This window comes from Condylura cristata, unplaced genomic scaffold, assembly GCF_000260355.1.
Source record: "Condylura cristata isolate star-nosed mole 26May11 unplaced genomic scaffold, ConCri1.0 scaffold00017, whole genome shotgun sequence".
NCBI lineage: Eukaryota > Metazoa > Chordata > Mammalia > Eulipotyphla > Talpidae > Condylura > Condylura cristata.
The window spans coordinates 28,251,791-28,278,791 of NW_004567118.1; the positions used below are offsets into that span (position 1 = coordinate 28,251,791).

Consider the following 27,001-nt stretch of genomic DNA (forward strand, 5'->3'; position numbering starts at 1 on the left):
GGCCAGAGCCGGGGACCGCAGTCGGGGCCACAGTCCAATCTGTGCGCGAGGGCAAAGCTGCACCCCCAGCCTTTCCCCTCCTCCCCCACTGCAGGTGAGCCGCCGAGACGCGCCCCCCGCCCCCCAACCCCCGAGGTGACGTAAGCCTTCTGGACCGCGCTCCCGCCCCGCCCCTGCAGGCGCCGCCTGGGGGCCGCGGCTCCGCGGTGGACGCCGGTCTCGCAGCGTGACACGCCGGCTGCGGCAGGAGGAGGGGGCGGCGAGGCTCTCGACCGGACTGCCGCGGCGGCCCCACACATGGGCGAGACGCGTCCAGGCGGGACTCTGGGCTCTTGCCACAGCACACCTGCCGCACTGTCCGCACAGCGGAGGCCTCTGCAGGGTCCGCACCCGCTGCCCCGCGGGATCTCCGGCGCCCAGCCAGTCCTAGCTGTCCATCTCCGCCCGAGCCAGCCAATCCCGCGTGACTGCCTGGGCCGCACCTCCCGGAATCTGTGACGGGCGTGCAGCGCAGCCTATGAGCTTGGGGCCGCGGCCGCTGGGGCCGCGAGCGGGAGCCAATGAACATCCTTTCAGGTGGGTGGAGGGAATAGACCTCGGGAAGGTAGCTTCGTTCGGGTTGCTAACGTCTTCCCTTGGAGATGGGCGCGCAAACGGACCAGTGGGTCTGGGGGCGGCGGTGACGGGCGTGAAGCTGGCCCAATGAGGGTGGGAGTGGGTGGGGCAGCCCCGAGCAGCAGTGCTAAAGGAGCCCGGCGGAGGCCGCGGTGGGTTTGGGACTGAGGCGCCGGTTCTGTGGTCGCTGCTGGGGACGTGCGCCGGCGCCACCATCTTCTGCTGAAGGTGAGAGGTGCGGCTCGGGGGTCCGAGTGCGGCCGCCCTGGGCGGGGGAAGGTGCCGTAGGGGGCGCGAGGATACGGAGCGGGGGAAGCCAGCGGCTCTGGAGGGCAGGGAGCAGCCGAAGGGGGAGTTGGGTTCTGAGGCTCTCGGAGGTGGGTTGGTGCTGCGGCCGTCGGTCGTGAGAGAAAGGGCTGGAGGGGGCTGGGAGACGGGACCCCGGTTGGTGGAGACCCTTGGAGAAACGGAAAATGAGGTTCTTAAGAGTGAGCCCCCTGCAAGGACCAGGGCCTGCGCGTGCGGGAGTTCTAGCCTGGGGAGGGGGCTGAGGGCTTGGGGGTGGGGGACTTACAGGCTGGTACTCTGTATGGGATGCCTGGGAGCGCGGGTTTGGGGAGGCCTGCTCCCCCCGGTGGGGATCCCAGAGTCCCGCGAGTCATGTGTCCGCCTTCCAGGAGCGGAGAGGCGTCTTGGGACGGGCTGGAACGCGCGTTCCCTATCGGAGGCGGAGGGCGCTGGACTGGGTTTCTGGGGGGGGGTTCGGCCGGGTTCCGCATCCTGGCCGCGGAAAGCGGTTCGTGCAGGTCTCGGGAGGCGGACAGCGCGTTCGTAGGTGGAGGGACGAGGAAGGCTGGGGTTCCGCACTGCCGTGGAAGCGCGCGGAGAGTGAGGTTCTGAGGAGCCGGCCGCTAGCTTGGGGAGGGTCGTGCTCCGCTGGGGCTGGGGAAGGAAAGCAGGGGTGGGGGGTGCTGTCTTGTAATGCGCTCTGTGAACTAGGGGGCTGGAGCCGGACGCCCGGCGAGGCCCGGCGGCTTAGGGGGCGAGGCGGGAAATGTGGCGGGGGCGCGCTGCAGCAGGGCGACCGGGGGGAGGGTCAGCCCTCGCCTGGGGATCTCTTTATTGTGTAAGTGTTCTGGAAATGGCCTGCCGCAGTCGTTTCCTTGCCTTTTGCAGTTGGGGTCACACCCTGATCCCATAAAATCGCACTGGAACGAGGTCGGAGGGAAGTGAAGTGGTGGAGACTTGGCGTTTGCAGGGGCTTTGTGGGCCTGTGATGGGCGGATGCGGCCCAGGGACCCGGCAGGCCCCCAGACTGGCCTGTCTCGTAACTAGGGCCTTAGGAAGGAGATTGGCGTCTCGGCGGGTCTGAGTTCAGCTGGTGAGGTTTGGGTAAACGTGGCCTCTGCCAATGACCGTTATCTGTGCTTCTTAGGGCCTCTGCAGCTCCCTTCTAGAGCACTGCGGTTGATGGAAGGGGGTTGGGGTGGGGTGGGGTGGGGGATATGGGTAGGGGAAAGCAGGCTGGGTAGATCCAGACTGCAAATGAAACAAAGACTGCTGTTTTCGCTGAATAATATAATACTAAATATAATACTTTGTTTTAACTGAGATTTTGTTTTTTAACACTGAAACTGAGGGTTTTTGAATCAGGTTTATTATTTTGATAGTATGTCACGCTGGGAAAGTTTAATCTATTGTTTTATTTCCTTCATCAATCTGCCTTTATTAATTATTTTTTTAGTTCCATGCTTTGATGTTTAAGAATGCCCTGTCTCTCTCGGGTTCTGCAAAAGTAGCCATTTTATGCCTCTCCTTACTTGCATCTTAAATTCAGTTATATGTCCTTATCTGGGGAAAGCATATGGTGGGATTGTGCGATACAGGGAGAGCTTCTGCAGCGAAGGGCTGTGACCCGACAGCTTGGCTTTTTATTAGGCTCCTTGGGGAAATCATTACAATGAAGACTACTGGAAGGAAGGTGAGATGGAGGAAAATTTGAAGGGCACGTAGTATGGTGAATATATGCTTCAGTGGCTTGTGTACTTATGTATAGAGAATTTAATACTCGGTGTTGATGCCACATTTTAGAAATGTTTAATTTAACATAGTATAAAGATGTTAACTGGAAAATGATGGGGGCCATAAATGGTGATAGTGCCCTTTTACATTTGGTTTGTATTTGTACTTGTTTGGTTAAGCAGAATTTTGATAAATTAACAGACTTGCATTTATATGTTCCAGTAATGTAAGTGACCACAATGTCCAATTTATTACATGAATTGGGACAATTTTTGTTTCAGTTTATTTGTCTTAGAGTGATATGCTATCATAGTTAAGTTCACCGTCATTTTCGTTTGACTTTTTATATCAATATATTCTTAAAATTTAATTGTGTTTCTGTCTCAATACTTACAGTAGGTGCTAGGAGGCAGCTGAGAAGTTTTCTGGGTGGTATTTCATTGCAAGTAAAAAATGGCGTGGGAAACAAAGCACCAGGGGTCTTGTGTGTCTCTAGGACCATGAAGGGGATGGGTCTTAGGCTCCACAGGAGGTTAATTCATACATGGATATAATGATTTAACTATATAATTAAGAAGTTATTTCAAATGACCCAAGAAACTTAAGATTATCTTTATGTCTGCTGCAAAGAACTTCCCTTTGTTCCTTTTCCCCTATATATAGGTAGTTTTTCTATTAAATAGAAACCTTTGTTTCAGATTGTGCTTTTGTGTTCACTGAGTCTACACTCTTTAAGCCATAATTTGATAGGGTGTTTATTTAGTAGAGAGGCACAGTGTAGAGTGTGCTACATGCCTTTCAACAGTCTGTCCTTCCACGCTTGTAGCATGCTCTCTGAAGCTGAACTTTGGGTTTAATCCCACCTCTTGCCACTTGCTAGCTGTGTGACCTTGGGCCAGTTACTGGCTTTCTCTATACCTCAGGTTCCTCATCTGTAAAATGGAACTATTAATAGTTTCTACCTCATAGTGAGTGCTCTTGTGAGGATTAAGAGTTGGTATATGTAAACTGCTTAGAATAGTGCCTGGTGATAATTAATGATATACAGCAATAATATTTGCTATTTTTAAAATTGTTGTATTATCCTTTCCACAAGGCAAAGAATTTGGGAGTGGTTCACTGTTAAATACCAGTATTATCAAGATTGGGTACCAAATGCACAATGGAATGAAAAAAAAAATAGAGGATATTTGGCAGTCACAAATGAAGACTTAAGATGAACAAAACATCTTCACTAGCCTAATGAATTCTATCAACTGAACAGCAATTTGAGGACCTACTACCTGTTAAGTCCGCTGTTAAGTCAATGCAAGGGCTGTCAAGAAGAATGGCAGAGAGCAGCACAGAATGTTAGAAGAAAAGGATTAGATTGCTAGGTTGACCTGAAAAGAACTTCTGAAAGGGTGGCATTTGGGTCAGGATTTAAAGGAAGTGGTAAGTTTTTGGTTGTGGAGAAGTTGAAGCTAACTGTGAAGATAGCGGCTTATCATATAATATTGATAAGCAGGTACAGAGTCCCTCCTTTGATCCAGGGTTTAGACCAAGGGCTCTTAGTCATTAGTTCTTTGAAGGAAACTCTGGAAAAGTAAAAATACTTTGTAATCTGACCTCCCAACTGAAGGTCCAATGAATATTTGTTCTTTCTTTTAAAAAAAAAGTATGTGTAAATTTCACTCCACAAAATCAGGAGCATTCTGTGATTTTACTTTTGTGTAGTATTGATTTTGTTCTTAGAACATATTCCCACCTAGAAAAACTGTAATAGGGCGACGCAGTTGGGTTGCCTGACTGTGGGTCCTCACCCATGCACTTAAGATTCAACTGCAGACACACACAAAATGGTCAATAATCAGTTTATTTACAAGGGAAGAGGGAAATGAATAACTCAGGCAAAGAGAAAGATAAGGTAATTGATGTGTCCTACCAGTTCCCCGACCTGGAACCCTAATAGCACGCTGAAAGCTGGTTAAGAGTCAAAAGCGAAGAACACCCCTCAACCTCCAGCCCGCATGTCTGGTTTTATATCCAAACATGGCTGCTTAACTCCACCCTCAGGTCCCAGTGTGCTTCTCTTTGGTATTGATGGGATTTATAGTTCTAGTATCTAGGGATGTGTGGGTGGGGGGGGTGGGAGTGGAGTCCATGAAACCTGTATCTGTAAAGTTCCTTCAAGACATCCTTTCCCCCTTACAAAACTACTAATAAAATTAAAATGTTCTGTTTGATACCATGATTTTAAATATGTAACTGACGTTTTAAAGATTTTTAGGCATGCTCTGTTAAGTTATTCTAACTTATAGTCACCCACTAAATTTAAGTATATAATTACATGCTCAATGTAAAGAAATGTATGAATGACTGTCAGTAAAACAGTTTCCACAGTGCTGTGTGGTTTATAGTTGATAACTAGTAAGAATAATAATAACTTGTTATATTTTGTTATAGTTATTTTCTCTCTTAAGAGGCTGCCTTTCCTAAAGGTAGAATATTTGTCCTGTTGTCTTTCCCCAAATTTAAGGCAATTTTCACTTCAGAGCCATGCCCCCCCTTTTAGCAATGTGTGGTGTAGAAGTTGTAAAGACAGGAAACTTGTTAAATAGTCTTATTAGAGCAATTCCTAGAGATTTGTACTGCTTTTTGGAATGTAGTAGCTCAGGACTATTTTCTCCTTGTCACAAATAGTACTATTTTAATTAAATGTAAATTTAGTTACAAACATGTTAGTTTTATTTGTAGAAGTCAGTGTTTTATATTTTTGTGATTTATTTAATTTTATTTTGTGACTTGTTTATCCAATCCATGGAATTCTTAAATTTTCACATTTTTTTAGATCGGGTGAGCATTAATTTCCAACTTTTTTCCTACCCCATCATGTCTGTTAGTAACAGCTGCTTACATGGCAAACAACTATGAAACAGTGGTTCTCAAAGTGTGGTCTCAGGAACAGCAGCATCCAGAACTTGTTAGTAATGCAAATTGTTGGACTCCACCCCAAACCTACCAAATCAGAACTCTGGGAAGGGGCCAGAGTGTTTAGGGGGTATTTTAATAAACATTTTAGGTGCTGCTGATGTACTTAAGGAAGTTTGAGAGCCATTGGGTAGAACATTGGTGTTTCTGGTGCATTACATTGTAACAAATATATCTGAAGATTCTTAGCTGTTTGATTCTAGCAAATTCTTATTAGGAGTGAAAAGTTCTTATCTATACCCACTATAGTGACGAATCTTTTAGACACAGATAAATCCCTTTAAGAATTTGAAAAATGTGTGTTCTCCTTAGAAAAGCACACACATAAATACATGCTAAATGTACAGCATTTTTGAACTACTGCAGTGATTTCATGGAGCTTGAAATCTGTGTGTGGGCTTGAGGTTAAGAACTTCTTAACTTTGGACTGCTTTATGATTACCCTTGCAACCATCTGTTCTTTGGTAAAAAGAACCCACAACATTTTGTGGAGAGGGAGAAGTTGAAAGGATTTGATAGAGCAATAATATATGCTCAGTTGTCTTCTTGCATTGATTTGGGTGAAGACATAGACACCATGCTTATGAAATTGGTAATAACCTGGAAATTTGGAGTAATAATGTGTTTAATGATTCCCAAAAGGTATTGTCAGGCAGGACTGATGTCTCACATAAGAAAAGTAAGTGATGAATTGTTAAGTTTGCCATTTGATTCAGAAATCCAGTCAAACAATTATAAAAGGAAAGGTAACTTAGAACATGTAGGGAGCTTTATAAGCCAACAATTTATTATAAGCCAATAGTAAATTAAGTGTTGAATAAATCAATTAGGTCTCTCTGAACTATTTTTGCTCTGGGTCTCATACTTTAAAGGGACAAACACGTTGGAGTCTGTTTAGAGGTAAGCAATCAGGATAGTTAATGTGTCTAAATGAGTGAAGGAATGCTGAAGAGGAGTCAAAGGAAGTAGGAGCAGCTGCAGAAATGGGAGTGGGGTCTAAATGGCTGTTATCTCTACTTGAAAGGTTGTCCTTTGAAACCAACTTAAACTTGTCCTCTTTGGCCTCTTTTTTTTTTTTTTTTAAAGATTTATTATGCATATAGAACTGGGATACAGGCCAGAGTTATAGGGGTGGTGAGAGGATTCACCAGAGACAGTGGGGAGAATAGGCAGATGGATGAAGTTCACTGCTGAGGGGAGCAGCCGGCAGGTCAGGAGAGGTCTGCTGTGCCATGTGGGTCACCTTGGGGGCAGGGGATTGAACTCCAACTGAAGCAGCTGCTGCTCCCTGGAGTGCTGCATTTTAATTCATTGCGCCACCAGGGAGGGCCCCTATTTGGCCTCTTGATTTCATGAGCTCACATAGGCAATAGGAAAACTGCAGGGAACTGACTTGGTTGTTTGTAAGGAAGGACTTTGAGTTTGTTGTCCGAAAGAAGACATTTTAGACCTCATGCTTTACTGTTCTGGTGAGCATGATGTGTTTTGTAGCTATATCCCAGTGGTAACACCAATTCCGGTATCACTCCATAGACCTTCTGCTAGGAATCTTTGTTTTCTTTTTCTTTATTTTCCTTTCTCTTCTTAACTCCCTGTTTAATTGTGGTGAGGATGAAAGAGGAGATGAAGAGAAAACACAGTTGAACTGGAACTTTGCTTGTTTTTCAGCCCTCAGTAATAGAGGGCATGTCTTGAGTGGTCTTCAGATAACTGGCGTCATAATTGCAGCCATCCCTGAAATTTTTTGTTTTTTTTTTAAAGATTTATTTATTTGTGCATACAGAACTGGGGTACAGGCCAGAGGCTCAGAGGCGGCAAGAGGCTTCGCCAGAGATAGAGTGGGGAGCAGAACAGGCAGATTGACGAAGTACACTGCTGAGGGGAGCAGCGGGCGGGTCAGGAGAGGTCTGCCTTGCCATGTGGTCACCTCCAGGGCAGGCAGGAATCGAACTCATGTGGAAGTGGCTTTAGCTTACTTAGTGCTGTGCTCTAACCCACTGCGCCACAGGGCCCATCCCTGAAATTTAACTTGGAAGTCTCTGTTGGTATGCCCGCGAAGAAAACTACCTTAGCTCCTTAACCTCAAGTTGATGCTTTTTTTGTTTGTAAAGATTTTATTTATTTATGCATACAGAACTAGAGTACAGGCCAGAGGTGCAAGGGAAGGTGAGAGTATTCACCAGAGACAGTGGGGAGCAGAGCAGGCAAATTGAGGAAGTTCACTGCTGAGGGGAGCAGTGGGCCAAACAGGAGACATCTGCCACATCATGTGGGTCACCTCCAGGGCCAGGGATCAAATTCACACTGAAGCTGCTGTGGCTCGCTTGTAGTGCTGTGTCCCAACCAATTGTGCCACAAGGGAGGGCCAAAGTTTATGCTTTTTGTGGACAAAAGCTTTCTTCAGAATTTTTTAAACAAAATTGTAAATCAGTTAATATTTTTAAATATCTGATTTTGTACTCTTCTTTTCATAGAGGCAATTGCTCTTGGATCCTTCTGTTTACAATGGCACAGAGAACTGGACTTGAAGATCCAGAGAGGTACCTCTTTGTGGACAGGGCTGTCATCTACAACCCTGCCACTCAGGCTGATTGGACGGCTAAGAAGCTAGTGTGGATTCCATCAGAACGTCATGGATTTGAGGCAGCTAGTATCAAAGAAGAGAGAGGAGATGAAGTTATGGTGGAGTTGGCGGAGAATGGAAAGAAAGCAATGGTCAACAAAGATGATATTCAGAAGATGAACCCACCTAAATTTTCCAAGGTGGAGGATATGGCAGAATTGACGTGCTTGAATGAAGCTTCTGTTTTACATAATCTAAAGGATCGTTATTATTCAGGACTTATCTATGTAAGTATCTCCTTTACATAATCATGGTGACTGGGAATTAATATAAATTTACACATTGTCATAATCAAATATTCATGGAATGCCCACTCTCTGTTTCTTATTATCATTTCTGGAGCTCTTACCCAAGTCATGCTTTTTAAATTTTAACACATCATTTTAAATAATTCAGTGTACAATTAAATGTATTAACATGGTATTTGAAGACTTTTGTAGTGGTACTCTGGTGCATAAAATGAAAAGTGTATATTGATAAGAGTTCCACTAGGAGTAGGGGCATACAGCAAATTGTTTAGCAATCCAGTGTATCTGTAGTAGTGGAGAGCCTGAAAACTACGAGGTTTCAGTGAAAAGTAAGAACACAATCATGAGTACAGAGAAGTGGGGAAAGATGAGGTTTTTTTTTTTTTTTCCAAGATTTATTTATTTGTACATAACAGAACTGGGGTACAGGCCAGAGGCTCAGGGATGGTGAGAGGCTTCACCAGAGACAGAGTGGGGAGCAGAACAGGCAGGTCGATGAAGTACACTGCTGAGGGGAGCAGCGGGCGGGTCAGGAGAGGTTTGCCACGCCATGTGGTCTCCTCCGGGGCAGGCGGGATTCGAACTCATGAGGAAGTGGCTTTAGCTTCTCAGTGCAGTGCTTTAACCCGCGGCGCCACCAGGGAGGGCTAGAGTATTGAGGTTTTTAAGAGGAAACAGTTCAGGGTGAGATTGGAGCTGGGGTTGTCTTGTGGTTAGCAGTTGACACATGTGTTGCAGTTCCTAAAAGTGCTGCTGACCATATAGATGTTGTGAAAATAGTAAAGGATAAATAAAATAGAGAGAAAAATGCAAGCCAGATATTGAAAAGTCTCTAGAATGACACATTGAATGAAGAAATGGTAAATACAGGTTGCAGTGATTTAAAGAAGGTAGTGTGAATAGGATGTAAAGTTAGAATGAAGAGAAGTAGTGAGAAGAGTTGACACTGTAATAGTCTGAATTTGGGAAAGACTAGTTTAAGTTTTGTCTAAGTGGTACACTACTGAAGCTGATGTATAATTTAAAACTTCAGCAAATTAGAACTAGTTCTCCCACAGAAATTAGTTGACTTATCAAATACCTGCTGAGCACCCAAAGTGTTCTAAGTACTGAGGAGAGGTGTTGAGCAGGACAGGACAGGTGTCTGCCTTTACAATCCATCCTGTAAGGAAATGAAATAGGGCTAAGGGATAGAGTGAGTCAGGATAGGGCCCTTTGAGAAGGTAGCCTTTTTTCCTGAATCTGACTGATAGGATGGACCTGGCCATGGGAAAAATCCAAGAAATGAATAGTTCATTCATGACCTTTGACAGAGTAGTTTCCATAAAACCAGGTCTCTCTCTCTCTCTTTTTTTTCTGTGGAGTAGGATATGATTAGAGTATGCAGCATTGAGTTGGGTAGGTGGCTTAAGGGAGAGTGGAAAGGAGGACAAGCCAAGGATCACAAAACAATTGAAGAACCACATTGAGCATCCTTCTGGGAACAAATAACAAAATATTCAAAACAGCCACATGTTTGGCTGGGTGGTTTTGCCAGGTTGTGGGCTAGCCCCTAGGACTGGGAAGGGAAGAGAATCTGTATACTGGTGTGTCTCCAGTGCTAGTATAGCTTTTGTCGTTCCTCGCCTTCATGAAACAAGTTGCAGTGGCGTGGAGAGGAGGTGGTGGAAGCAGAGGAGAAAACCAGAAAATAAGAATTTGTGGTCAAGTGGTAATGTTGGCATCTAAGATTTGAGAGGTGAATTAGTTTTGGATGAGGCCTGGTGCAGAGAATTGTGAAAGGCTGGAAATGGGATGTCACAACCCAAACGCATGGAGAATTGGAATGAGGGGAGAAGCCAGACTCTTTTTCTGCCAGTGACTTCCCCCTTAATCCCCACACTGCTCCTACAAGTTGTTGCAAGTAGGAAAAAGAGGGAAATAGAAAGGGAAATAGAGGGAAATAGAAAGTATAAAAGGAAGGGGAAAAGAAGAGAAGACAGTATTTTTGTTTGTGACTATCTTGCTAAGTTGGGGTTTTGTTTTGCTTTTTTCCAATTCGTCTGATGGCAATTTGAGTGAATATCAGAGTTTTTTTCCTTAAACCATGGCCTTCTTGGTCCTTACAAAAGGGGAGTCTGTATTATCCTCAAAATATTAAGGTCACAGCAAAGTTGAGGGTTTGTATCATATCTTCATTAGTGGGAATGGTTCAAATTGGAGCACTTGACTCTAAATAAATCTTTTTAAGAAAAAGGGACTGCAGACAGCTACACAATAAATGTGTTTTGGGATTTTGGAATTAGGCTCAATGATAAGAAGCTGTAATAACTCAGGTAACATTTTTTGGAACACAATTTTATTGATAAGATATATTTTAATTTAAATTAGGTAGGCTACTAGTAGGTTTGGTTATTTCTTTATAGTTTCTTTGGATTTAATCTCCCCAACATCCAATTTCTCACCCTTTTTCCTAGTAAAACCACTTAAAACCACAAATGCCCATAAATGTTTTAGCTATTTTACATGTTTTCCTGTGTAGTATTTTTATTACTCAGTTCTAAATATTTTCTAATTCTTAGCATGATTTCTTTAAACTATGAGCCATTTAAAAGTATACTTGTAAAATTTCTAAATGTTGGAATAAAACAATTGTCGTCAAAGAATATAGTCAATACCGTTCCTCATTTTATTTTGTACATTGTCAGTTTTTATAATTGTTCCATGTGTATTTGTAAAGAATGTATATTCATTCAGTCATTGTTAAGGTATGGCGTTATAGAAAATGTCTAGAGGTGGACATTAGACTAAGATTTTTAATAATGTTTAAATCTTATTCCTTTTGTCTGCTTAGTCTGTCGGTTACTGAGAAGTATCTTACAATTCACTCTGTGTTTACCAATTAAGTATGCATCCATAAACAGGACAGTTGAGTTTTACCTGTTTATGAATTTTTATGTGAATGACACTTGTACAGTCTGTGTATCTGATCTTTTGCTCAGCACTGCATTTTTAAAGATTTAATACATAGCTTTGTGTTGGCATAACTAAGTAGTTCTCAGGCCTGTAGGGTTTCTCTAAAATCCTTTCTGGGGGTCTACGAAATCAAAACTATGTCATGATTATACAGTGATGTTATATGCGCTTCACTATTGATGTTGTTATTGATGGTGCAGAAGTAGTGGCGGGGAAGACGACTGAAACCTTAGCATGAATATTAGTAGGTAGTGACTGCAAATTGTATACTAGTAGTCATGTAAACTGTTTCATCAAGAATGTCCTTGATAAAACTGGAGGAATATTGATTTTATTAAATCTCAACCTTTGAGTATGTATTTTTAATATTGTTCTATGTGATGAAATGTTAAGTATGCAAAGTCTTATGCTACATTTTGAACTATAATAGTTGCCTTGAGGAAAGCATGCAGTTATATGGTTGGTAAACTAATCTCACTACTTCTTTATAGATCACCATTTATATTTGATAGAATTATAGATAAACAACTATGGTTGCTTACACTAGAGTATTTGGCAGAAATTTTCTTGAGAATGAACAACTGAGTCTATAACTTAAAATAAAACATCTGACCACATTTGCTGATAGCGATAAAATTTCAGGTTTCATATGAAAATTTGAATTTTGGGAAACATGTATGCTACCACCATGTATTTGATAGCTTGTCATATATACTTGTCATCACTTACAAACCTGCTAAGATACATGGTGATACTAAAAATATGTGATGTTTTTCTAATGTCCTATAGTAAAATGTCACCATTTGGAAAACTTATATAATTCAGTGAACTAGTATTTTCCAAATGATATGTAAATGATGCTTATAAAAATAAAATCAGGCATGGGTGAAAGTTCCATTCAGCTTTGGGTGGCAGTGAATATAGTAGTATATGAAAAATTCATTAATAGGGTTTTGAACAGTTTGTTACATTCAATTTTAAAGAAGTTACCACTTGTTGAGTTTTGGTGTCATACAGAGAGGTATATGTACAGTACTTCAAAAGACTGTTTAACTTCTGTTCCCTTCCCCAAAAAATAGCTGTGTCAGGCTAGTTTTCTTCGCAGAGTTCAACCAAAACAACATCACAACAGCTTGAATGCAGAATAGGTACGAAAATGTTTTCTTTTAAACCATAGGATAACAGATTTGCAAAAATATAAAACAGTACTTACTCTTAACTTTTTTTCATAAAAAAGTTATTACACTAACATGTAATTGTTACTTTAAAATGAAGAATTGCACATTTAAACTTAGTGTATATGTGCACATATATAAACTATATATATATATACACACACACACACACACACATATAAAACAAAAGGCCTTTCAGGGGTCTTTAATAATTTCTAAGTATGAAAGGGTCCTGAAATTTAAAAATTTGACATATCTTACTCATTTTTGTTGGAATGTTATGTTTTGTTATAAGATTTTGAACCTATTTGTTTATCTACCCAACTGTTTCTGGATATTAGTTTTTTCCAGTTTGGAACTATTAATGTGCATTGCTTCAGTGAACAGCCTTAGACATGTACCTGGGAGACATAGTCTGCCTTTCTATAAAGAGTTTAATGAAGGGTAGAACCATGGGTGGTAGGATATGCCTATGTTGAATTTATATCTTCACCTTTTCTAGATAATGCCTGTTTAGTCAGAATCTAGCAGGAAACAGAAGACCCTCAAAGTTGGTATTTTGAGTTTAAAAGAGGGATGAATTTTTAGAGTCTAGAAAACACATGCAGAATCAGCCAGTGTCCTGACACAGCGATAGTCTAAAAACCTTGCTACATCTTGATCTTTAAGGAACAACAGCAGAAGCAGTTATCCCAGCTGGGGGAAGTGGCTGTGGCGGGAAGATTTAGAAGATGCTAACAATTCATGACAGTTGACAGAGAGGCATTTGCAAAGTAAATATTTGGGGGAAGAAATGAGCTCTGCACAGCATTTTATCTTTTAGCTCTTGGTATATACTGTTTCATTTAGTTTGTAACTTTCTCAAAATGCTTTATGATTTTCTTTGTAGAGGCTGTAGACATCTTTTGTTAGATTTATTTGAAGAAATTTTATTTTTTATGCTATATGAATGGCTTTATATGTTTTTATGTCACCATTATGTAGACATTATTTTACAATTAATATTTGTATATTGCTTTTTTACTCACTGACTTAATTAAGTCTACTTACTGATTACAGTAATTTACCTGAAGATTTCTTTTGCACTTTCTGTGAACATTGTGAATACTGACAGTTTTATATTTTTCTTTGCCAATCGTTATACATTTCTACAAGCTGGATTTCAGTTTAGGACCTTCAGTAAATGGTTATTGAATGAAATGGTAATTGGAGACATTTTTGTATCACTCCTGATCTCAGAAGGAAAACTTCACCATCTCACTGTTAGAAATTACATTCGCTGTAGTTTTGATTTTGAATATTTTTGTTAGACTAAGGGATGGCCTTCTATATCTTGTTTTTATCCTAAATAGATGAAATTTTTAAAAATCCCAATTGGGGGCCCTCCCTGGTGGCGCAGCGGGTTAAAGCACTGCACTAAGAAGCTAAAGCCACTTCCGCATGAGTTCGATCCCCACCTGCCCCACCTGCCCCGGAGGTGACCACATGGCGTGGCAGACCTCTCCTGACCCGCCCGCTGCTCCCCTCAGCAGTGTACTTTTGTTGATCTGCCTGTTCTGCTCCCCACTCTGTTCCTGGTGAATTCTCTCACCCTCCGCATCTCTGGCTTGTACCCCAGTTCTGTATGAATAAATAAATAAATCTTTAAAAAAAAAATCCCAATTGGATGTTTATCACATGCTTTTTCAGAAAACTATTTTCCTGGCTATTTTGTTAGTTACTGTGTTGCATTACATACATATTTTGAATATTAAACTAACCTTGGAAAGACCAAGTATATTTATTTATTTGTATGTGTGTGTGTGTGTGTGTAATACCATCCACTATTTTTCTTTCACCTTCTGTGTTGTTTTTTTTGCTTAGCATAGTCCCTTCCAATTCCACCAATGTTGCTGCAAGTGGCATGAGTTTACTTTTTTTGATGCTGAGTACTATTCCATTGCATATATATACAACATCTCTTTAATCTACTTTTCTATTTTTAGGCACTTACATTGTTTCCATATCTTGATAGTTGTTAATAGTGCTGCATTGCTGTCATTTTATCTCCAATCCAGTATTCCTCAGATTTCAAAAGAAACTTCAAGGTTTTGCTGGTCTTATGCAATAAGACCACAGTCTAGTTCTCTGAAAGATTTATGTTTCCCAGTTAAAGTTATAGTCCAGGAGTGAGGAGTGAAGCAATCACATGCTTGGAATTTCAGGACCAGTTGGAAAGTTACCATGAATACTAGCTTTGGTTGGTATTACTTATCACAAGCCTGAAAACACAGTCCTGAAGAAGGTGGCCTCTATGTGCACACATGGGATTTTTATAGAGGAGAGGGCAATGAGAAGGGCCTGAGTTTGAGGTTTGAACACCAGAAACCAATACAATAAAAGACAGACACTAAAATTCATATTACCAACTGTTTTAAAGTGATAGGGTGCCAGTTTTCAATTCTGTTTTGAATACCACATTACAAAAGAAATATTTAAAAAACAAAACCAAAAAAAGGCTTGTAGTAAAAGAAAAAAGAATTATCTGAATTGTTCAGTGACCCTTTTTTGGCCCTAATAAAACTCAGTCACACTTTTTCCTCCCTTCCCAGTTCTTTGGGAGTGTGGCTGTCAGCAGTTCTCTGACTTTCAAAGAGAAACCTAAGTAAATTCATTGAAAGTCCCTCTCTGACAGTATGATCCTAGAGTTTCCTAAGATGTCATTTTCACTTTAATCTCACTACTATCCTGTCCGGTAACTTTGAGTTTAATGTATTCTGCTTCCTTTTTATTCCTCAAGACCTCAGCTGAAGGTTTTGCTTTCTGGTTGGGTTAGTGCCAGTGCCTTACCCCCAGGTCTCTGCACAGCAGCAGCCTTGGTAGGCAGAACCTCTCTCCAGGATTTCCAGATCCATCTCTCTTCCTCCCAGCACTGCCCTCTAATTCTTGAGCTGTATAAAGTGAACAGTGAATTTTTTCAATCATTTTGTAATATGTGTTTTAAAGGCTCTTAAATTTCATCCTAAGAAAATATACTTTCGCTGTCTTCTGCAAGTTTTAATTTGTTGTGTTTCTATTATCATTCTTTTGACAATAATGAAAATGTCTGTTTTGATTCAAAGGGTTTTTAGAAGTAAGTTGCTTAATTTCCAAACATAACTTATAACTTCCAAGTTGATTTTTGTTATTTCTGATATAATCTCTCTTTAGTCAAGCTCACCCTGAATGTCCTTGTTAGGCTGCGTTATATAGTCCATCTTCAGGTCAATTTGGGTTAAGAGGTCATTGTGTGCTTTAAAAACGCATATATACCATGCAGTTCTTGGATGCATATCCTAATTGTTCAGTTTTTATGTCCTGTCAGTCGCTATTATGATCTTGAGTTTTGTCAGTTTTTGCTATATTCTTGTTGAAGCTATGTCGTCATGTAGATACACATTAGAGCTTGTATATCTTTCTAATGAATCATGAAATTGTCTTCCTTTTTTCGTAATGTCTCTTGCAAAGTTTACTTTGTCTAATATTAGTGTTAGCTTATCTTTTTGCTTAAAAAAAAAAGACAACTACATAGTTCATTGTTTTCCAGCCTCTTAATATCAGCTTTTCTGAGTCTTGATAGTTCAGGTTTGCCTCTCATAAAGGTCCTATAATTGTTATTTTTGTCTCTAATCTGACGGTATTAATATTTTAATTATAGTTTATATACATACGTAGCAAATGAACTTTTTCAGTTTAAGTTAGCTATTTGAATCATTAATCTTTCTTTTTCTACCTGTTCTATGCTTCTTTTCCTCCTTGCTTTATTTTTCCTTTCATTATTCTGTTTTTTTTACTTTTTAACTTGTGTCTAACATGTATCTTTGACCTGTTAACCACTAATAGAAACTAGACTTCTTACCCTTTTTGGGTAGTGGAAGGCTCTCAGAACACTTGAACTCCATCTACTCCTTCTTTCCAGATTTAAATAAATGCTGCTGCTATTGTTTACTTATACTTACATATATTTATAGCTCTGTATTTAAAAACCTGTAAGTTACTCATTTTTTTTAAAGATTTATTTATTTATGCAGAACTGGGGTATAGGCCAGACAGAGGTGCAGGGTGGTGAGAGGCTTCACTAGAGACAGAGCAGGGAGCAGAACAGACAGATGGAGGAAGTACACTGCTGAGGGGAGCAGCAGTGGGTCAGGAGAGGTTTGCCAGGTTTGCCACACCATATGGTCACCTCCCGGGGCAGGGATTGAACTCATGCTGAAGTGGTTTTAGCTTCCCAGCCCTGTGCTTTAACCCACTGTGCCACCATGGAGGGCCCCTTACTCACTTTTTAATAGTATCTTTTTAGTTTTATCCATTTGCTTTCTATTGCTTTTCCTTTTTCTACACCTCTTAGCTTCCATCTTTGTTTTAGAGAGGATCTCTTATTTGACAGTATGTTTATTTCTCCTTCATTTTTGAAATTTCCACCTACTGGATTTAGAATTCAAAACTGACAATTATTTTCTTTCAGTTCCATAAAGATACCATTACAATGTATTCTGTTTCTCATCTTTTTGATGTTGTTGAGAATTGAGTTTATAGCTTTATTGTTCCTTTGGCATTTATCTATTTTTTTCTAGTGGTTATTTCTAAAATCTTTGTCTTTGGTTTTAGCTTAACTCTGATGTGCTAAAGTAAGATTTTCTTGTATATATACTGCTTGGAATTTGTAGAGTCTTTCAATATATGGCTCAATGATGCCACAGACTTTGTGTTTATGGAAGATCCCTGACCATTATCACTTCAGATATTGCTTCTGCTCCATCCTGTGTTTTCCTTCTTAAACTAAAAGTCTTCACGTGTCAGACCTTTTCACCATATTTCTTCCATATTTTCATATATTCTTCTCCTATACTTCAGTCTAGATGTTTGCTTCTGATTGAAATGTTAGAACTGTATATTAGTTAAGCTGAATCTAACTTGTCATTAAACACATATATTGAATTTTTAATTTCAGATACTGTGTTTTTTAGTTTGAGAATTTTCATTTGCCTTTCTTTTAATAGTTTCCAGTTCTTTGCCAGAATTCTCAATCATTCTTTTAATTTCTTGAACATATTATTGCCCAAGGTGATAATAATATAGTCAATAAAAATAGGCTCCCAGGAAATCCAGATATTACTTTGGAGTTTAGTCACAACTTACTGTCATATGATACTAGTTATTTTATGTAAGACATGGTGAGGTAATTTGAGGGTCTGGATGACATTAAACTCATTCTAGAGTTTTGGTTTGGTTAGGTAGTTAGGTTAAGGAGGACCAGCATTTTGTGTGTCTGTTAGGGATTGACATCCTTCTCAAATGGGCTTCTTGCTGTTTGAGGCTGGTCTATTTCTGGTAAAGTCTGAACCATTAGAGTGCAGCTATTAGGTTCTTAACTGGTGGCTTGCTCTTAGATGTGTTAGAAATCTTAGGTTTGTTCTTAGTCTTGTACAGTGTGAGATTAGCTCGGCTTCTTGCTTGCTCAGCAAAAGTTCTTGGAATGTATAACCATAATCTACCTAAAAATTTATGTCATCAAATATTCCATCACTTTTCAGATGTTCCCAATTGCACATTAATATTTACTATAGATGGTCTATTCAGTTCCAGATTCAGATGAAGTCAATATGTTATAATTGATTGCTGTATCTCTTCTAATATGTTTCTCCTTTTTTAAAATTTCAAGAAACAAAGTCATTTGTGCCTTGGCTTTTCATATTCTAGACTTTGTTGATTGCTTTCTTTTGGTGCTTCTGGGTCTTTGGATGTAGAGGCTTTATCAGATTGGGAGTGAGGACACACATTGTGCCAGGTTGTTTCTCACTTTAGGAAGTGGAGATTGATCAGTGAGACTGTAGTCAGGCAGTTTGGATGTTGTCAGCCCTATTCATGCATTATGAGTGTCTTTGTGCTCACTAAGGGTTTTTGCACCCAAGGGTGAACACTGTCCAGTTCCATTCTTTCATTAGTACCTGCAAAATGGTGATAAACTAATATACCACACACACAGTCTTTGTCAAGTTTATTTTTGATGATTGTTTTTAACAGAAATTTGACCTGTCTTCCTCCAGAGGACCAATAATGACTAGTATTTTAGTTTGCTTTGCTTTATCACCTGTTCTGTGTATTTTTACTATTTTACCTTTGTTCTATTTTTTGAGCTCATTATACTGCATTCTGTCACAGCTTTAAATCTTTTACCCAGTGATTTCTTTTAGCTTATTTTGTAGATGATTTACATAGTTAATTTCTGTCTGAATCCTCTGGGTGATGATTTTTTCCTTATTATATAGGACTTTTGTGTATTTAAGTAAATTTGTGAATTTTATATAGGTGCAGTATTTGCAAATGGTGTGAATTAACTCTTTCTTCTCTACCTTCCCTTCTGAGTGGTGGTCTGATTTCTTCCAAGAGCTGTAGGGATGCGATGGCCCTGCTCAGTCCCTGTTCCTGATAGAAGACTGTTGCATGGGCATCTGCACCTGTCTCCATCTCCTGGTGCTCTTACCCTTTTAACCTGTAAGAAAAATTACATACATATCCTTGTATTCTTAAACTGGGCATTTAAAGGCTGAGTAAAGTTTCTCAGTACTAGACAGAAGACGGGCAGCTGGACAGGAGATGGACATCCCAGAAGAATGATCACATATAGAAGCATGGATGTCTAAAGCAGCATGTCGCATTATTTGAGAAATGGCAGATTTTTAAGAGTAAACGTTTTTGTATACCTCTCATCCCTCGAGCCTTTGCAATTTTTCTCAAGGCTTTAGCTCTCTAGTACTGCCAGCTGCTCTCTAGGCATCCTACAGGGCTCACCTACCATCGGATCCCTTTTAACATACCACATTCTCAGAATGCTAAAGGGTATTCATTATCTTCTCCCACAAAGCAAATTATTTTTCCTGTTGGCCAGTAAAGGAAATCTCTTGCCAATCTCCAAAGCTTGGAAACCCTGGAGTCATCTTTAATTGCATCTTAAATGGTTTTTCTATATTCAGGGCTTCGGAGTGCAGTTGCGCCTCCATCCGGCTTATGCATGACTCATTTCTTCTCTATTTGCGTATTGCCTTTTCTCTCTCTGGGGCCTTGCAGAGGCGCCAGGTTTCCATTTTCTGCTTCTCATCCTTTGCCCCTTCAATTTATTTTTCCATATCATGCCAGATTTGTACTTTTTCAAAAATGCTTCTTCGATCACTCTTCTCTTCTGTACCTACAATACCTAATCACTCAGGACAACATCCGAATTGTCCAGTTTGCTTTTCTAGAGTTCCTTTACTGATGGTCAGGAAAAATAATTTGATTTGTCGGAAAAATAATGAATACCTTTTAGCATTCTGAGAATCTCACATTCCATGCTCAACTATTTTCAACCAAACTGGTCATCTTATTCCAATCTTGGGTATATCTTGCCACCAAGTTTTATACTCATATTATTTTAATAGTAATTCCTTTATCTCTCCTTTGATCCAGTACTCTTTGCAAATAAAATAAAAAACTATTTAGGTCCGAATCTACCTAGTGTTGTAGGCATATGAGGGTCAGGACTGTCAAGTGTCTGGGTTTGTTATGTGTCCACTCCTAAAGTTTCTTTACTGTGTATAGTACCTTCAGCTTCCTCCTATTGGTTATGTGCTTGCCTCTTTTTAGTGTTATAGGTTTTGTCTTGTTTGTTTAGTGCGTAGACAATATTTATTGTCTTCATACCCAGAGTATATATTTCTTGAAGGCATTCTTATGTATATATTCAAGTACTGAATGAAGTTTAATTTGAACCTTAAGATCTCCTGAGAAAGTATTTTAGCAACATATACACTCCTACCACATACCTTGAGAAGACAGAAGTGATTAAGTATTGCTTCAATTATCAGTTATGCAGGAGCCCAACATTGAGCTAATGTCTAGGTCATTAGAACTTAGCTCTTTAAGTACTTAAATTTTAATATTTCCACTTAAACTGATGATTATTTAATCTTGATTTATGATGACTTGCTCATATTTGTGAGGCTTAGTCACCTTTGTAATCCTTGTCCTCAGAAAAGTCCCTAACACATGGTAGATACATATGTGGGAAGTATTTCTGATTAAACATCATTGTTAGTAATCTGTTACTGTGTCATACACGCTATGCTGTGTATGGTATACATGCTTATGCCATACACTTCACTTACAAAAGTGAAGTATAGAAATCTATAGCCTTGTGATAATACATCATCTAACTTTTCATGGAAAAAGTGAGGTTATATAAAAGTTCATCAAGTTATATATAGTATGATTCGGTAGCTTTGCTGTATTTAAGTTAAACTCAATTAAAAAATAAAATATTGAGATAGCCTCCTTAGTTTACTCATCCTCAATAAAATCTTTGTCAGGTCTCTTACTGCCTTTTTGTCAAATAGATGCCTGAAAGAGGCTAGATTAGTTAGCAAAGAGAATTAGTTGGAAGAAAATCCCAAGATGATGGCATGGGATTTCTCAGAGGTATGTGCTGTGTGCATGAAAAAGCTCACAGTTGGAAGACCTAAGGGGCAAGTAATTAGTTGGCCTTTGGCAAACAGGGACAGATGTCCATCTGGTCAGTTTGGAGCAAGGCAGATAGAAAATCAGTGAACTTTGGGCAGGAGCCTGCCTTTGTCATCTTCTTTATGTCTAATCTAAGTAGGAAGTACATTCTGCAAGGTAACTGAGCCTGCATTTGTATAAAGAGAACAGCTAGAGATGTGATTTTGATCACTTTATTTGTGCTGGCAGCTTTAGAACCTGCTTAGTCTCTGGAGTGCCTTCTGGTGGCAGTTGCCAAGGTTTCAACCTTTACAAGCCCAGCTATTGGCTGGAATCCCCCTGCTGTTTCCTGGGGAAGCGGGCCATGAGCTGAACACCATCAACTCTTAGCCTTTTCAGTGTCCTCCCTGCTTTAGGTATGGTCTGCCCAAATCACCTTAAATGAAATGTTTGCTTCATCATGAGACTGAGTGCCTTTCCCTAATGCCGTCAGTCCCTCACAGGACTGAAACATCTGGTTGCAATCCTTTCTGCTCTTGTTTATCCCTAACTCCCAGAGTCAGTTGTGTAGATTATTTGCAGAAACTGTTCTATATGAATTTAAAAAAACCCAAATCAAAAGTGCTCATAGTCAAGTCTGAATAATGATTACTGTGCTGACCAAGAAAGATTTGTGTCTTGCAGACTAGCAACTCTTAGGAATATTGGGTACCCCCAAAGAGCAGTAGTTAATGTGGGTTATACTTATAGATATTGACTGTATTAGAAAATAAAACAAATTTTAAAATACCAATTTATTTAAAAATACCCTAAAACAAGTTAACAAATTCTCTTTGTGGGAATAAAATATTTCCCAAAATAAGATTACAAGAATAAAAAGATTTACATTTGGGAACCTCTTTTTTTTTTTTTTTAAGATTTATTTATTCATACAGAACTGGGGTACAGGCCAGAGATGGCAGAGGGTGAGAGGATCCACCAGAGACAGAGTGGGGAGCAGAACAGGCAGATCGACGAAGTACACTGCTGAGGGGAGCAGCGGGCCGGTCAGGAGAGGTCTGCCACGCCATGTGGTCACCTCCAGGGCAGGCGGAATCGAACCCACACGGAAGTGGCTTTAGCTTCTCAGTGCAGTGCTCTAACCCGCTGCACCACCAGGGAGGGCCTGGGAACCTTTTTAATAAAAGTTTTTCAAATAATTGTGCATATTTTTCTTTGTATTCAAATTTGATATTTTCTTAAATAACAGTTATAATGTGGAATCTGAAACTAAATCAATGAACTTTTCATACCTTACGTACTCACAAGATAATGTGTATGAAAAGGAATAGAACATTACTTGAATCTATAAAGTCATAAAGAATATATTACTCTATTTTGTAGATGAGGGACTTGAATCTAAGGAAGATATAATCTAATGAATAAACATTTGTGAGAGAATTACCTGTGTTTTGGATTTGCCCATCATGGGCTAGATTTAATTTTAGGGGATAGATTAATTATGCAAATGATGAAGGTCCTCCTGTTCAGATAAATCCATGGTTTCTTTTTTTGATAGGACCATATCTGTTATATACAATTTTTTAACATATATATATATATTTTTTATTCTAGACTTACTCTGGTCTCTTCTGTGTGGTCATAAATCCTTACAAGAATCTTCCAATTTATTCTGAGAATATCATTGAAATGTACAGAGGGAAGAAACGTCACGAGATGCCTCCACACATCTATGCTATATCTGAATCTGCCTATAGATGCATGCTTCAAGGTAACTAGAAATGTTAGATTACTAAATACTCAGAATTTCTTAGATATAATTTAGTGGCTTTATTGTCTTTATCTTTTCTACATAGAGCTTTATGCTTTTTTTAATTAAAAAAGTAACATTTGTTATAGAAAATTAAGAATCTTAAGATTAGAATGGGCAGTGTGGTCATTTTCTGTAAGAAACTGGTAGGTATGTTTCTTGCTTCTTAAATACTTCATTTTAACTTCATGTTAAAATTTTTCAGTTACTGCATATGTTTGATCTCTATCACAAGCCAGATAATCAAAGTTCTATTACATTCAGTTTTCAAATCAACCAAAAGGGTCAGCAGGTGCAATACTAGAAAGGTGGATATTTTGTTGGGGAAAGAAATATTATATAAAGTATTTCAGATTTAAATGCAGGTAAAAGAAGACAACAAAAGATCTGCCAGTTTAGTTGATATTGATTGTTTTCCTTTGTATTTATAGTGAATTATAAATTTGAAGAGTCATTTGTTTGAATTACGGTTTTAGATGCAATGGTTTCTGGAAGGACTTTTTTTTTGGAAAAGCATAATGAGCAGTTTTTAAGTACTTAACCTTGCTTGACAAGACTGCACTTAAACATAGGACTTCTTAATATGAAATCATCTGTAATAACTCTCCCTTTCTCTTTTTGTCTTTCTAAAAATAAATTCTGTTAGGTATATATAATAAAATCTACCTAAAATGGGTTCAGTGATTAAGAAAACAAAATGTACTGATCTATCCATCATCAAAATATAGGTCATGAAAAGACTGTCTCAGTGACTTGGTGAGGGATTGTGTAAGCAGTCTAGTACACATTTCCCACTGTAAAATTTGTTTAAATGCTCATTATACATCAGGTCCTCTGACACAGAAGGAAATACCTCAAAACTAGAAAGGTATAGTAGATTGAGAAGAACAGGTTCAAAATCTAGTAAGTGAACTTACTAGAATTTAAAAACTATGATCTTTATATGCAGGACAGCATTTGTATATGAATAAGCAAAGTTTTCCTTATACAGAATGGAGAGATTCTCCAATTGAATCCATACTTCCTTGTCTAAACAAATGTATTTTCACATTGAGATTGCTGACCTTCTGGTCTTTAAAGTATTATATAGAAGGGAAATTTCCAGAAGGCTAGGATGGGCTCACATAATATAATTTTAAATTTTTAAATAGAGAAAGAAACTGCAAGCCATCAAGTTTAATATACCTGTCAGGAAAGATTCTAGAACCTATATAACAGTTGAAGAACAATAGGAAGATATTCACCACATTGCTTTAGGCTTAGTAGGGTGGAAAATACAGTAGGGTGGAAAATACAGTAGGCAGGAAAATACAGTAGGCAGTGTTAACAGAGAATTAGAGCTTCTGCATTCATTCCATGGTCTTCAATGATACTCTGGCTGAATATTGAAAAATTACACTTGCAGTGCTGAGTAATGATTGAAGTTACAGATAAGCACCAAAGGGTTTGTGTCCTTTGCTATATTTTAATTATCATACTCACAGATAAAAGATGCACACTCATAAAACTTGTAGATGATGTGAAATTGCAAAGGAAAATAAATGCATCTGATGAAAAGAAAGAATTTACAAAAGATCTTGACAGGTTGAATGGGGAATTGAGCCAGACAATAGAGTTAACAGGGATAAAAGTTAATGCTCAATTATGGGTTCCCAAACCAATTATGTGAGGGAGATGTGATTTACCATATCATAGTATTATTATCATCATTAGTGCTAGGATAAACATTTTTTGAATATTACTATATGCCAGATGCTGGGATAAATGTTTTATTTAAGTATTACTGAATACACAATAACAATACTATAAGGTAAGTTGGATTACTATCCATTTATTTCTAAAGCACAAAAAACTTAATTATTTGAACAAGAAAATGTGGTAGTAAGAAGTATGAGCTAGGATTCAAAGTCAAGGAAATGTGATACATTCTTATCCACACTAATAAACTTCCATGTGAAAATTTTAAAAATTAGTTGATAGTTTTGACTATATAATAATTTTTGAATATTGAACTGAGGTACAGGGATGTTGAGAGGATGCACCAGAGCCAGAGTGGGGAGCAGAACAGGCAGATCGACAAAGTACACTGCTGAAGGGAGCAGTGGGCCAGTCAGGAGAGGTGTGCAGCTCCATGTGAACCACCTCTGGGTGGGGGATCGAACTCACACTGAAGCAGCTGCACCCAGCTTGCAGTGCTGTGTCCTAACCAGTTGCACCACAGGGAGGGCTTGAAATAGAAAATAAAAGCAAAACCCCACTAACCAATTCCATTGTGCTTTACTCAGTAAGATGGGGACTACCTGTGATCCTGTAGGATACAGTCAGGTGGAACATCTGTTGATGAAACTCATACCAGCTACTAATGCTGGTAAGTGTAGGTTTTCAGTTACAAATGTGGCAAATAACTATGTCACTGGGCCTAAGAAAAAAAATCAGTAGCTTGAAAAGGAATCATGTAGAGAATTCAGAGCATATGGCCCCACTGAACAGAGAAGAAAGCTTAATTTTTTCCCTTAAGTTTGGGTTCTAGTGTATGTTGCTCAAGAAGTATCTTTGATGTGATCTGTATACACAATGGAATGCTACTCAGCAAATCAAAAAGATAAACTCATGCTATTTGCAGCAATATGGGTGAAACTGGAAGGGATTATGTGAAACGAAATAAGTTAGAAAGAAACGAAAAATAGCAAATGGTGGGCCCTCCCTGGTGGTGCAGCCGGTTAAAGCACAGCACAAAGAAGCTAAAGCCACTTCCGCATGAGTTTGATCCCCGCCTGCCCTGGAGGAGATCCACATGGCGATGCAGACCTCTCCTGACCCGCCCGGTGCTCCCTTCAGCAGTGTACTTCGTCAATCTGCCTGTTCCGTGCCCCACTCCGTCTCTGGTGAATCCTCTCACCCTCTGCATCTCTGGCCTGTACCCCAGTACTGTACGAATAAATAAATCTTTAAAAAAAAATCAAATGGTTTCATTTATAGTTGAAATATAGGGAAACTTGAACAAAGGGTAGGGAAAAAAGACAAACCTTGCAGGCAAACTGTAGTTCTAAGGCATACAGCAGGGGAGGGGAAAGGATCCAAACAGAGGAGGGGTGAGCACAGAGGACTATAATGCTGGTCATGGGTGCTATGGTGATAGGAGAATTGTGGGAACTATACCTGAGGGGGAAAATAAATATTATACAAAAGTGAATAAATTTTTTTAAATTAATTTTTTTAAAAATCTGAATAAATGAATGAAAAGCAGAATTCTTGGATATAAATATTAAACTACAGCAAAAAAATCACCTCAGTAAAAGCATGGAGTAGCAAATTTGGACATAATCGGAAACTAAAGCAGTGAATTAGTAGACCATCTGAAGAATGTAGAACAACTATAAAATGCAAAACAAAAATATACTAGTAGAAATTATGATAAAGAGTATAAGAAATATGGAATGCCCATCCAGAATCTAAAGAGCCACAAAGAAGTGGTATTTTGAAAACGTTCACCAGTAGACTTGAGGCGTCAGACTGAAAGAGGTATGCTATGTGCCACACAGCAGTAATGAAAGGAGAACCCGGGTAGTTTTACATAGCTTGGTAAGTGGAGAAAAATCGGACTATCTCAGGGAGTTCTTAGGCTCAGACTTCTCATTTGTAGAACTGTATGTTGGGAACTGAAAGTAGTAATGTAACCATGTGAAGTGACCTAAGTCTACCAATAAATAGCCTGGCTCTCCTCCATGGGCTCATCTTTCTTTGCTCTTATCAAGACCTTGCACCACAGCTAGCTCTCATTCAGCTGCATACGGCAAACCCTGTTACCAGTTTTCTGTAGACTTGTATTCTCCTGCAAAGGAGAATTTTGCTATAACTAATTACAGGGACCACATGTCTGGGCTACTGTAAATTTTTAAGATCTCAGATTCTATCATCTTAGAGCTCTAGGATGAAATCCTTATCTTCTTGTCTGTTCTGCTTTGTTCCCAAGTCATCTTTCCATTTAAGGAAAGCTCTTTTCATTTTGCCTTTGGTAACTCCTACTCTGTGATATGCAAATCTTCCTATATTCAGGGTCTTTGTTGAATGTTTTCTTATCCTGAAG

The 27,001-nt window shown here is 39.4% G+C and overlaps 1 protein-coding gene across 7 annotated transcripts in view; it reads left to right on the forward strand.

Moving 5' to 3' along the window:
• Window positions 1-500: 500 nt before the first annotated feature.
• MYH10 (myosin, heavy chain 10, non-muscle) overlaps window positions 501-27,001 on the forward strand; it is a 130,013-nt gene continuing 103,512 nt past the window's right edge. For 2 of the 7 annotated variants that reach the window (XM_012726191.1, XM_012726192.1), the window contains exons 1-3: window positions 501-576; window positions 8,082-8,457; window positions 22,719-22,875. In XM_012726191.1, the coding sequence (XP_012581645.1) occupies window positions 518-576; window positions 8,082-8,457; window positions 22,719-22,875 (592 nt within the window). In that variant the 5' untranslated portion in view covers window positions 501-517. Of the gene's footprint in view, window positions 577-597; window positions 844-8,081; window positions 8,458-22,718; window positions 22,876-27,001 lie in introns of those variants that run through there. The other 5 variants (XM_012726193.1, XM_012726194.1, XM_004684603.2 and 2 more) reach the window with 3 other exon arrangements.